Below are 13576 nucleotides of genomic sequence, written 5' to 3'. Positions count from 1 at the left end.
GATGTCTCTGATTTCAGTAGTCTTCTTTAAGAATCAGAGGCCCAGGCAGCAACCAGAATCTACAATGCCTGATATGTGCCCTTTTTGCCTGCTTCATCTATCACTCTTTTCAGCTTATGAATTGAAATCAATAGCACCTCGCAAAAATGCCCTCTTATGCCATAAGGATATCTGGGTCCCATGTGCATTAGCACGGGACTGAATAAACTCTGGCCAAGAATTTCAGATGGAGGTGTCTGTGGCTGGGCCTCTGAATCTGCATGGAGGACAACTGGATAAACGATCAAGCGTACTGATCATTTTCAAATTGCCATGAAAATCACTTGCACTTCACCAGTCTCAGTATTAACTAACATATTTTCACCTGGCATGGATACCTTTTGGCACTGGCACATGATTGCAGTGTTGTTGGATGTGCCCATCAGAAAAAAATACACATAGCTGAGTATATCAACATTTTGGCAGAATCCCATTAAACTGAAAGAACAGGTGTGGGAAAATAATGGAAGACTGGCCAGAAGGATTGTAAATGTCTTCAAGTGACCTGCAGCTGGGGTGTAGAAAAACACATATATCATACTAATTGTTGTTTAGCCTTGTGTGTTGGAGAAATAGAACATCTGTGTTTAGATAACATAGGCCTCTGATAGACTCAGAGGCGCACTCTCGAACATGCTTGGATTCCTGCCCTGCTGTGGAAAAGATGAAAGCACAGTGGTAAACTGTGCCTGTGTGAATCCTTGAAATACAGGCCAGAAGCAGGTTTGGTGATGCTCTAGCACGGACTGAGCCCCGCAGTGCCTGCGTCCCCTCTTGTGTGCCTCTGCCCAGGTGGTGCTTTGGGGAGCCCCCAGTTGGTGAGGTAAAAAAAATAAATTTACTCTTGGCATTTCATCCATAGTTTTGTGGTCGTTCCTGCATCCTGCCTGTGCCACCTCACACAACAGGTTTACAATAAGTTTCAACTCTCAGAAAAGCTTTAGGAACTTAAGAATGTAGTCTGTGTATCTTTGGGTTGAATAGGGTTTTGGTTGGCCAGCACTCTGTTTTGTTTTCTATTTCTATTTCTTCCTCGTTTCTCTTTCTTTCTAATGCATCACTAGATTGCTTCTGCAGTCAAGGCTGGTTTTGCACTAGATGCCTCCTATCCCAGAAGAAGAATCAACACATAGAATTTACAACACATTTAGCAGCTGTCTAGCATGATTCTGTAGGTACCACACTATGATACCATGTCAGCAGTCCTGGTTTTCTACCAGACTATAATTAAGAGGAGTTTCATATTATGAAGTTCCAGCTGAATCAGTGTGGAGTATGGGGGAAATAAATATCACATACCTTGCTGTCACACCAAAACACCCATGAGCTACACCAGAAATGGTGCCAGATTGCCAAACATAGGGGAGGCAATACTACTGTGCTGGCAGCAAAAGGGGACTGTATTGCTGCACCCTTGGGGAATTAATTTGGAAAGTCTGGGGCATGCTAGCAAAGCATCTAACAAACACGTGGTGAAACAGGAGCAGTTCCCTTCGCAGACAGTACTACGGAGCTGATCTGGTGTTGAAGTCTTCTGCTGTGTTGGACTTTGTGGTGGGATTGAGCCCTTTGTGCTGTATCTCCAAAGTTCGCTATGTCTCAGTATGGGATAGGGCCTGAGGACACTTCTAATGCATTTGGTTAAGTAACAGTGGTCTGTCACTCAGTACAGAGAGCTCGTGTCACTATGCGACAGCTACACAACACCCACAGAACGGAGCCAGCCTCCTCTGAGTGCCTTCACCTTTTATACACCAAACCTATAGGGCAGACACAACTAATGAGCTCATTCCAGATCAGACCAGCCCACTCTGTCTGGTGTCAGGACCACAGCAGAAGAGAAGGGCTATGATGTGGCGATTGCATGACCCCAATGTAGCAGCAGCGAATCGTGAAGTGGTGGTGAAATGAGTGAGGCTAATGCTTATTGCATGCAACTTGCTAGTTGTAAATAGGGCCTATAAGATGGAGACAGACTTTTTAGCAGGGCCTGTTGCAATAGGACAAGGGGTGATGGTTTTAAACTAAAGGAGGGGAGATTCAGGCCAGACATGAGGAAGACATTTTTTGCAATGAGGGTGGTGAAACACTGGCCCAGGTTGCCCAGAGAGGTGGTAGATGCCCCATCCCTGGAGACATTCCAGGCCAGGCTGGACGGGGCTCTGAGCAACCTGATCTAGTTGAAGATGTCCCTGCTCATTGTGGGGAGGTTGGACGAGATGACCTTTGAAGGTCCCTTCCAAACCAAACTATTATGTGATTCTATGATTCTAGGTATAGATCCACAGTAACAGTTCACATCATAGTTCACAATAGCAATACTACAGCTAGCACTATTGCCAGGAAAATACTGCATTATTAGAGGAAACCAGTAAACTAAAATCACAGAGTGTCATGGTTTTTGTCATGGCAAAGCTGAAAGCAGGCTCTCGTTGTGTATCTCAGTGTGTATCATAAATGATGAGCCCGATGAGAAGGTGATCATCCCTTTCTCTGAGAAAGTAACTTCTGGGTCATTCCATTTAGTTCATAAAATGTAAAATTCTTAAAGAAATTAAGGATATTTTTTCTCAATGGGTTAATAAAAATTATATGACATATCTTGGGTTTTAATTTAGGTGTATGATCATATGAGCGATTAAGTGAACAGAAAATAGAAGTAAAACAAATAATAAAAAAGCAAATTTACCACTGTTTACCTAGAAAATAAAGTCATTAAGTAAAAAGTAACAAAGATTCACTGAAAATAAATCTTGTAGAAAATCTTTAATATTAAACCCCCAATATATCATATCTACTCTGTTTCTTCATGCACAAGTTTTGCAATGCCACAAATAAAATGCTGGAGACCAAGCTCTCCAATGCCTTGAAGCTGTCATGGACAATTAAGTGGGGCAGGGAGGAGCCCTGAGCCAGTTGTCCTCACTGCAGGGCTGCCTCCAGCAGACAGGTCCAGCCATGTACCAGAGCTGCAGTGTATTGGCAAGTAAAAGATGTGCCACAGGTCCACAGGGTGGTAAACCTAGTTTTAGGGTGTTCATGAAAGTAACCAAGTGATGCAAACTCATTTTGGCAGCTTGAGCTTACTGAAACATTTCTGAATGGACAACTTTTCCCAGGCAGACTCAATGCTGGTATGTATGTGCACCATTTCTGTGCAATCAATCATAACGTCGAGGCAAATGAGGCAATTTAAGGAAAAGCAGAAAGAATTATCTGGAAGAGCAGTTTTATAAGGAAAGGTTAAAAGAGTTTAATACATCTAGTTTTGTTAAAGCAGAGGTAGAGGGAGGCATGTCTCCAGACAGCAAGTGCTTAAGTAATGCAAACCTTAAGGATGTGGAGGAAATACTTGGGCTTATACATATGGGAGCAAGTAGGAGTAAATGAAAAGAGGGTGGGAAAAGACCGAATATCTGAAAATCTTGTTGGCAGAGAGAGCTTGTGCAAATTTCGCAGAGGAAGTGGCAGGAATTCTTTTAGTGAAGTTATTTTAAAAATAATTTGAAAAATACTAATAAACAAACTGCCAGGGCTGAGTCTGTACTAGCAGGAAAGTTGATTGGATGATCCACCAGCCTCCTCTCTCCCCATTTCTTTCTTTGCTTGGTTTATTTTCAACCAATTGACCATGTACAACAATTTGGTGAAAACAAAGAGGAAGTAACCCAGGGCATATTCACAACAGTGAATTTAAGAGACTATATTTCCCACTGTGAGTTCCTGTCCTCCCAGCAGAACCTGAGAAAGGGACCCCACAAGCATTTCTCATTTATTCAAGTGTGACATCACCTGGATTTGATAGGTGTCCCACAGAAGAGTTAACGCCCCACAGGACAGACAAGGCGGTTAAAACATTTGATTATTGCTTTTGGAGCCTGTCAGGCAGATAACTTCTAGTGAGTACCAGCAGCTCTAACTAACTGCTCTGCCACTCTCCCAGACGTTTCTGCCTCCATAGCAAAGATGGCAGGAGAGAAACCACATATCTGTATTTGAGCAGTTCTGGTTTCTGGCCCAGAAAAAAAAAAAAAAAAAAAAAGAGTATAAACTATCAACGAAGGTAACTTCCATGACAGTCAGGTGCTGACACTTGGGTGCGCTTAGGAGGAATAGTTCAAACTACCATAGCTTAGTAAATGTCGCAGTCTTTAAGTACACACTTTTCCACTGAAGGTAGGCAAGAGTGAAGGTAGACCCTACCCCTTCTGGTCTTAAATTCACTCTGTTTTAGCAATCATGCTAACAAAACTGGCAATGGATGCACAATTCAGAGTACGGCTCCCCATTTCAAAGTCTTTCTGATGTGCTCTCCACTAGAACCGGACATTTCTTCATGTACCAAGCCAGGTGTCGAACTTCACCATATAAGCATTCACGCAATTTCTGTTTTGCGACACATTTCCATAAGGATTATATTCTATGTCTCATCATAGTTTATTATAAGAAGGTTGTTTGTTTTGTTTTGTTTTAGTATGGGAATTGGTTTTTTAGGAAACTGTTCAATAGGCTCAAGCAATACTGCAATACCCAAATATTAATATTTATATGCACTGCATGCATAAACCAAACAACTTGAAGAGCCTCAAACATGCATGAAATAATATAACCTAGATTAATTCAGAAATAAATTAACAGAATGCTTTTTGCTTTATCATTTACAGACATTGAACCATATTGTATTTTTTCCTGCACAGAAAACAGTAGGAGTTCTGGACAGAGATGAAAGGGAGAATATATACTGTGAGCTATTTGTTTTCTACGCATCTAATAATAGATTTTGAAAAAGACATTCCGTACATAGAACAATTAAAAACTGCCCATATTTTAATGCTGTAAGGTTGAAGATTCATACATACCATAATGGTAGGACTCACAGTTGTTCTCTCATTTGTATCACCAACTTTTTTTTTTTTTTTTTTAATAGCACAGTTGGCATTTCCATTTTTACTGCGAGGCAGACTTTGCCATGCTTACATCTTAGTTTCATTAGAGTTCCCATTCATTTTAGTGGGTAGGACGCTCTACAGCATGAATTAGAGCGAGAAAGTCTGGCTGCTTGGTTGTGCAACACTGGATCTGAAATATGAGAAATAGAAAATAGCTGACTTGTTTTTTCCAGAAAAGTAATGCATGTACAGCAGAAGCCTAGTTAAGAAGGTAAAATCAAGATCACTGTAATAAAGCAGCAGTGTTAACTGCTGTTTGTCTTTCTGAGTTCTTTACTTAGGTTTGATTGGGCTCTTTGATGTGCATACCTATCCCCCCCCAGCAGTCAACATGTGGGCTTCTGCTCACAGCGGTGATCGGGCTTTATATTTACAGTGGCCTGTGTGGTTCTGAGAAGTGTGACCAGAGACTCATGCTCCTAAGTCACTGACTCATGTATGCCCTTTTTCAGCGCAGTGGTCAAAAGATTATGCAAGTTTGAAAGATTACTAATTATACAGAAGGCTTTAACTTGATTCCTCACACATCTGCTGGAAATGGTCACTGTTGCTGGGGAAGGCGTTGACCCAATGTTTCTAACTTTTCATTTCTCCCTTGGGAATAAACCTAGTTGATGCTGTGGCCATAGTTCAACAAAACCACAGTATCCAGAATTTCAAGGTGGTTTTGGGGTGTTCTGACAATAAAGAACAGTGTATGTTATGATTGTGTAAGAGCCATAACAACTGTTACTATTTCTAGTTAGGCTGTGTATTAGTCAGTTCTTTAAAGGCTGGAAATATCACACTATCCAAATCCATTATGCTGTTGTCAGAGCTGAAATTCAACCACATGTTCAAGCACTTCAAACCCAGTGTTGGTCACACAGGCAAATGAATGATTAAGGAACAGAGCATGGGTGCATACAGCTTTTTACTCTAAAAGGCTAAGCCAGTTCATCACTGAACAGAACCCATTTGTACTACTGACTCTTCCCTCCGCTCCTTTATCCAAAATGACTTTGGCAGTATCAGCCCTAACCCTGGACACACGATATCCAGAGCAAGCTACAGCTGCGGTTCGCACATTTTTATCGCCAGCCTTGCCGCACCACGTGCCTGGCGTCACAGCCTCTTTCAGCATCGGTGAAAACGCACCCATCTGCCAAGGCAACGTTGCGTCCGCTTGCCGGATATCGATGTCGGACTTGCAAGAATGTGCCTTCTGTACTGCAAATTTGCTTCATGCTTTCCACAAAGGCCCTGCGCCCACCCGCGTCGCTGACGCACATCGTGACAGGCACCCATCTTTCCTCAGGAGCGGCAGGCGCGCGGTGTCACACCCTCGCTTCAGCCAACGGCCTCACGCCGTGGCTCAGGTGCGCGACACCTCGCTGTCCTCCGATTTTATTGCTGGCGAGGCTGCCGTAGCCCCGGGAGCAGACTCCCTCATGGGGAAAGCTACCGACACCCCTGCCCCACCACATCCCGGGCCTCCGGAAGCTCAGGCACGGGAAAAGGCCACAAACAACCGGAGAGAAACGTCCCCGCCAGGCGGCCTCTAACCGCGGGCACTGCCGCGGCCGCCCCGCCAGCCAGGCCGCAGGGCGCCGCGCACGGACCGCCGCGGGCACCGCAGGAAACGGGCCTTCCCCCCGCCCCGCCGCGGGCCTGCGCACAGCCACCCTCCCGCCGCCATCTTGAAGGCGGGCAGGAGAAGCCCCGATGCCCTCCGTAGGGAAACAATAACAGCGATACACCCCCGACCCTTCGAGAGACGAGGAGAGTGCTAAAGAGGCGGGGTGGCTCCGGCACGAACAGCGAGCACCCACAGAAGAGCTAAAGTCACGTTTAAAAAAAAAAAAAAAAAAAAAATGCAAAGCATAAGAACCCACCGCCCAAACTCTCTACCCCGGAGGGAAGCAGGCGGCTTGCCCACAGTTAAAATGGCAGCTGCTTTCCGCCCTCTCCTGGTAACCCCGCCCCCTCAGGCGGACGGCAGAGCCGCGCTGGCTAACCACGCCCCCTCTCCCTCCCCTCCCGCTCCCGCCCGTGACACACGCGTCAGGAGACGCAGCGCGCTGCAGGGTGCCCGCCCCTCCCCCCGGCCCCGCCCCGCCCCGCCCCGCCCCGCCCCGCCCCGCCTCCTCCCCCCGCCCCTCCCCGAGCTCCCCCGCGCGCGCGCCGCGGCCCGGCCGGAGACACGGAGCACCCGCACCGGCTGCGGCAGCGCGATGACGGCGCGGCGGGAGGCGGCGGCGGCGCCCGGCTGCCCCGGCTGCCCCGGCTCCCCCTTGCCTCGCGCCGGCAGCTGGGCGGCCGCCTGGCGGGGCGCGGCGCTGCGCTTCGCCCTGGCGGTGCTCCTCCACACGGCCCGGGCCGAGAAGGAAGGTGAGACCCAGATTTCCCTTCATTTCGAATCCTTCCCCCTCGCCTTCCTCCTCCTCCTCCTCCTCCTCCTCCTCCTTCCTCCGGCGACGGTTTTGGGGCCGGTGGCGGCCGCGGCCCGCGCGCTCCCCGGCGGTGGTTGCGGCGGGGGCGGGGGGCGGCTGGTGAGGCTCCCGGGCCTCGCCGCCCCTTCCCCCTCGGCGGGGCCGCCGGGTCCCGCTGCCCGCCGTGCGGCGGCCGCGCGGGCGCTCGCTGCCGTTGTCCGTCCGTCTGTCCCGTCCCGCCGTCCCCCCGCCTCCCCACCCCAGCTCTCAGCCGCGGCTGCCGGGGTGCGCCGGCGGGTCTGCGGGTGTGTGTGCGTGTGGTGCCGGGGGAAACGCCGCTGGCATTGTGGCGATCTTAGTGAGGTTGGGGTTTGTCCTCCCTGACAGCGGCGGGGATGGAGCTGGAGCTGCCCTTTAAAAAGGAGAGGGAGGAAAAAAGGCAAAGAAAGAAAAAAGGCTTTCTCGCGTTGAGCTGGTTTCCCTGCGGCAGGCTTCCAGCGGGAGACCGAGCCAAGCCAAACAGACGGCAAACCTGCCTGGGAAAGGGCAAAAATGCACGTTCGGAAGTGACAGCAAGACCCTCTACCCGCCCCCCGCTTCGCCTCCCGCAACTTTTGACAGGTGCCTGTCGCTTTTGCGAGGTCGATGGCGTCTTCTCCAAACTTTAGTGAAAGTCAGAAGAAGACTTTTTAACTTCTAGTGTCTTTGATTTTGGCACGTTGTATTTTCATTGTGGTTTAACAAGGAAAAAACGCCTGGAGCGAAACACCTAAGCATATTCTGTAGCATTGCTGAGGAGGACTTTCAAGCATTTCCAAGGTGCAGACTCACAGTCTACTTTAAATTGTGGTTGTGTGGCAGCGTTAGAAAGCAGCAGATAAATGTAGTGTGCTAAGAAGTAGGTGAAACAGATTTACTTGGACTGACATGAGAATTTACTTTTCAAACAAGTTGCTGCACTGGAGGAGGGTATATTGGAAGGAGATTGTAATGTATCAGGCCAGATGGGGTCCAAGAGGATGAAACGGAATAAGAATTAAAAAGAATAAAAAGGGTATGGAATAGGAGTTGAGTGAGGAGGTTGTAGTCATGTCTCTAGACCAGACTTGAGGGAAGAAATGCATTCTAATCATGTATCAGAATAAATGTAGATATACCTTTCATTTTCTAATGAAAGGCTCAATTTGAGTAATTTCTTAGCAACTTGTTTTTACAAATATGATGGTGTTAATATTAAGGTGATGATAAAAATCAATTTTGAGTCTCAGCCACTCTTGCTCTCTTGACTTTGTCTTCAGAGAATTTAACATTTAGAAAACAGTATGAAGAAGATGCAGTATTCTTAGAGTGATGAGAATTTGTAAGTCTGTCTGTTTAGTTTGTAGTGTCTTGAGGTACTAGAAAACTTCAAATGCTTCAGAAATACCTACTTATTAACTGTAATTTTGATCGCGTTCCTTTACAGGTAATAGCTTGTATGAGTTTATAAGCTTTATCAGTGATGTCATATACTGGTATGATGGAATTGATTCATGCCCTAATAGTTGTGACAGCTGGGGTCACGACCTGGCTTTGTTCATTTGTGGAAGTGGTGGGGTTTAATCTGTCAGACAGCTAAACACCACACAGCCGTTTGCTCACCCCCTTCCCCATAGTGGGATGAGGGAAAAAATCAGGAAAATAAAGGTAAACCATGTGGGTTAAGATAAAAACAGCTTAATAGGACAGAATAGGAAAATAATTGTAATAATAACAGTGATATAATAATAAAATAAAATGTGCATCACTTGTTTTATAATGCAGTTGCTCACCACTCGTCAAAACAATACACCACCAGTTCCCGAGCAGTGATTCCCATGGCCAGCATCCCCCAAAATATATACTGAGCATGACATCATACAATATGGAATATCGTGTGGCTGTGCCCCCTCCCAGCTTCTTGTGCACCTGGCATGGTGTGAGAAGCTGAAAAGTCCTTTACTACTACTTCACAACAACTAAAACATCAGTGTGTTATCAACATTATTACCATTCTAAGTCAAAAACACAGCACTCCACCAGCTACTAGGAAGAAAATTAACTCTATCACAGCTGAAATCAGGAAAGAAAGAGATACTATGGACTTTCTCTGTGGACTTCCTTGGCATTCCTAGATCAACAAAGACAGGTTTAGATTCACAAAGTTTGAATGGATATGGTTGAAGCCCTTCAAGAAAATGGAATTATTTGTACTTGTACCATTTCCTTCTATTGATACAGTCTATTACTTAAAGCTTATGCCAGCAACACTTCTGTCATTTTCGACAAGTGGATTTGATTCTCATACAGAACATGGATCTTTTTTCAGTCTTTCTGATTTCTGACACTCATTTTTCTTCCCAAGATTTCTGCTGCGTGAGTGTAGTCTATGAGTAGTGGATTTAAGCTTACTAATAAGTCTTGGTTTGGTGGTTTCTATTTTATTTGTTTTGGTTTGGTTTTTAATCAGTCTTTTATGGATTAGTTAGAAGAACTTGTTGATGATCTGCATTTGTGGATCGCACATTGAAAACTGTTATCTTGGAGTCTTCATTTTGCTGCGTGCAATGTGTGTTTATAGCCCTGGATAAAAGAACAGTGGAGTTTTAAAGCAAGACAACGTTGAATAGTGAACTTGTGAGATCCAGTCCCACTGACCTTAAATTACAATCTAAGTGCCAGTCTGGAAGGGGCAGTAACTGAGCACAGGTGAGGAAAGACCAACTTGGTCAATGGGCTTTCAGACCAAGGTAGGAGCTCACAATGAAACACTAGTTCAGAAGAAAGGAGGGGAGGCTGTTTCAGGCTCGGTCCTTCAGCGCCTTAGCTTCTCCCAGATTAGGTCAGGGTAAGCATAGTAAGGCACAGTTTAAAAAAAATCAATAATCTGGAAGTAAGGAAATACCTAGGAATATGCTTTCCGTCCCCCAAATGTGGGCATACATGTTTCACTACAGCTGTAGAGGGATGAGAACTGAGGTTGTGGATTCTTGCTCCTGTACTATTTCTGGACTGCTGAATGGAAGGTGACTGTAGTGCAACACAGTGCAGTATCTATTCCAGAGAAGTTGGTACAGAAAAAAATTGATAGAAATGGGTACTTGGGCAATAAGAGTGAAAAAATAATAGATCAGAATATCGCAAAATAAACTGAAAAATGGATTTGGAGGACACTATTTTCCTCTTTTCATGTACAGGAGGAGAAACGGGGAAAGATGGAGCTGATGTGCAGAAGAGTAATGCTGCTGCTTTATGCTTCTGTGGAGAACGAGCAGCAAACCATTCTTTATGGAGCTGTCATGAGTAGGAAGAAGATTGATGCTGAAGTATTCCAGATTGACATGACTGCTTCTAGTCCTCAATCTTAGTTAAAGAGTTTGAGGGTAAAAATGTAACATAAACAGCTTTGCCATTTGTCTAACAGCAATAAGCAAAACTGAAATCCTTTGTGTATACAAGCTGTAAATCAAACTCATGGGGAACAGTGATATTGCTGTATACTCTCTCTGTGCTGGAGAAAGAGAACTTGTGGAAAGTATCTGCTATATGAAGAAATACAGGAGCAGAGAAAACTGCATGTGGGCCAGCCAAAAAAACTTAAACATCACTTTCAGACTAAACACTGATATGCGTGACTTTTTTTTTTTTTTTTGTCTGGCTGAGTCCTCAGTGCCCATGTATTGCTGAGGAATGAGTAAGACTGAGAAGGTTGTAATTTTTTTTTTTTTTTTTCCCCACTCAGGAACTCTGTGAATCCATAGCAAAAGAATGACATGGCAGTAAAAAAACTCTGCATTCAGTCTCGAAGAACCTCATGCCATTTAGGAGGGCAAAAATAACTTAAGAGTTTCTTTTGCTAATACATATGATTTTCAGGCTTTTTGTAGGCTCATCCTTTCCTAATGTAATTATCACGTTCTGTATTGCCACATGGATCAAGGACAACTTCAGTTTGTTTGAGCACGTGTCATTTTTGTTTTGTTTTGGTTTAAATTTTTTTTTTTAGTTGTTTTTTGAAGGGACATACAACAGCCCTCTGGGTTTCAGGTTGAAGGAAGCCATAATAATGCCATAAGCACCATGGTGAGTAAAATAGATCTTGAAGACAAATGTCTAACATCAGCATGCTTTTCTGAGAACTGTTTTGTGTTGTTCCTTTATTTATGTTAATGTATATTGATTTATATTTTTTTAAAAAATTTATTCAACAGTGATTTTTTTTTTTCAAATCACTTTTTGTTTGGCCAGCTGACTGAAAGCCTGTTGAGACTATTTTGATAGTTCTCTTTTCTACCCACCTGCTCACAAGATTGGTGCAATTAGAGCAAGGTTGACACTTAGGCTAGGTTCAATCCCTAACTGTAACTTTTCAAGTTATATCTTAGTGCTAGATCTGGGGAAAATTACTATTTAAACATCTAAGATCTGATACCAGATAGGTCAGTGAAAATGCAGAATGTTATCTTTTTCCAACGTTTGACATGCTCTCTGCTAACATCCTAGAAACAAAGATAGTTAGTGTAAATGATAGCTAAAATAATCATGGAAGAGTTGAAGGGAGGTGTTGTCATTATAAGAGTGCATTGAGATCCTGGAGTTCTGGTTCCGTTTTTGTCATTCTGTCTAATCTCAGACAAGTAGCTTTTCCTTTTTGCTTTTTTTAAACAATATCTAAAATGGCAATCCAGGCTACTTCATATGACTATATGAAGTAGACTAATGCTGGAAGGTGGTGTGGGAGAAAGCTTTTATGTTTAAAATAACATTATAAAAGAGCTCTTCACATATACTGCTTGTTTGTCATATCCTGCTATCAGAACTAATATAAAGTACATTATCATTTATTTTAAAGCTAATGTTTTGACCCTGACTTAAGTCAAAATGTGATCCAGAAAGAATGACCTCAGTCAAACTGGAAACACTCTAGCAGCTGAAGGGAGCACAACAAAATCATGACTACTGTGAGGAAAATACAGTGAATAAAAATTGACCATGCTGTCTCACTGCATTTTTGAAGCTTAACTATGGGAGAGCTGGTTAGGTTTGTGCTATGTCTTTGCTCTTGTGAATGGTAAATATTAAGCATGTCCTTGGATTGAAAGGTCTTATACTTGTCTGCAGAATCTTTGGGCTAAATTAAATTTAAGAAAAAGTTGCACTGGACAGGAGGTCAAGCCCACACATTCTCCATCACCTTCTGTGTAATCATGACATGTTTGCTGTTCCTTTCTCTGCACCTCCTTCTCCCTCACCTGTGTGCAGTTGTATTGCAAGTGTGAGGCAGACTGAGGTACCCTCACCTGTAGAGGTCGATTGAAGGATGGTGTGCTGCAGCTCAGGGCCTTGGTTTGTAAACTCTTGAGGGAACTTGCTCTGTATTTGTATAGTGCCTAACATGATGAAGCCTCTCCAAAGTTTGAAGAAGTCTATAGGCTTTGCTTTATTTAAAGCTTTCAGTTGTGGTTTTTGTGATTGGTTGCTGGTATTGCAATATGGGTTACTTTGAGTAATTTGGATACATTTGTGCATGTTAAAATTTCAGCTATTTGCAGTAAAGCTTGGATATTTGCCATGTGTCACTCTATTTCAAAACATGCCTAGTTTCGCTCTGCTTAAAGCAATACATGTTACAATTCCATGGTATGATTTGCAAAGTTTGTAAGTATAAAGAATCTTTCAAACTGTAAACTTGGGAGTTTGACAGTGGATGGTGTATGTTGTGGTTCATGCATAATCAGCAGTAAAAGTTGTGTGACTGAAGTGCAGGCTAGAACCAGTTTCGTTTGCTCCTGTCTTTGTGGGTTCAGCAAGAATAAAAGTCAATAAAGATCTTTTTTATTTCTCTTGCTAGTAACTGCTATCCAGTGTGGTGCCTCTGATTTTGTCAGTCTACAGCCTGAACTTACCTGGGTGTAACAGGAGCTGTGAGAAGGTGTCTTTTTTTTTTTTCTTTCTCTGAAAGACAGCATCTGAAGTAAACCTGCACTTTTCATGGTGATAAGTGGGGCTACTCACAACTGGGCTGGGTGATACCTTGAGCAGCTTCCTTGAACTGGACCCGCTCTGGCCAGGCAGCCAGGCTGGAGGCCTCTGGGGTCACTTCCAGCCTGCGCTATCCTGTAGTTCCAAAAGGTGAGTGAGCGCACCAGGTGCTTATTA

At 44.3% G+C, this 13576-nt stretch overlaps 1 protein-coding gene across 1 annotated transcript in view; it reads left to right on the top strand.

Annotated features, from left to right (window-relative positions):
• The first annotated feature begins 7156 nt into the window (after positions 1-7156).
• TMEM131 (transmembrane protein 131) overlaps positions 7157-13576 on the top strand; it is a 103129-nt gene continuing 96709 nt past the window's right edge. The window contains exon 1 of the mRNA XM_065633348.1: positions 7157-7358. Coding sequence (XP_065489420.1) covers positions 7202-7358 — 157 coding nt within the window. The 5' untranslated portion in view covers positions 7157-7201. The remainder of the gene's footprint in view (positions 7359-13576) is intronic.

The sequence above is a fragment of the Caloenas nicobarica genome, chromosome 1 (assembly GCF_036013445.1).
Source record: "Caloenas nicobarica isolate bCalNic1 chromosome 1, bCalNic1.hap1, whole genome shotgun sequence".
NCBI lineage: Eukaryota > Metazoa > Chordata > Aves > Columbiformes > Columbidae > Caloenas > Caloenas nicobarica.
This window is presented reverse-complemented; position numbering and strand designations above follow the sequence as displayed.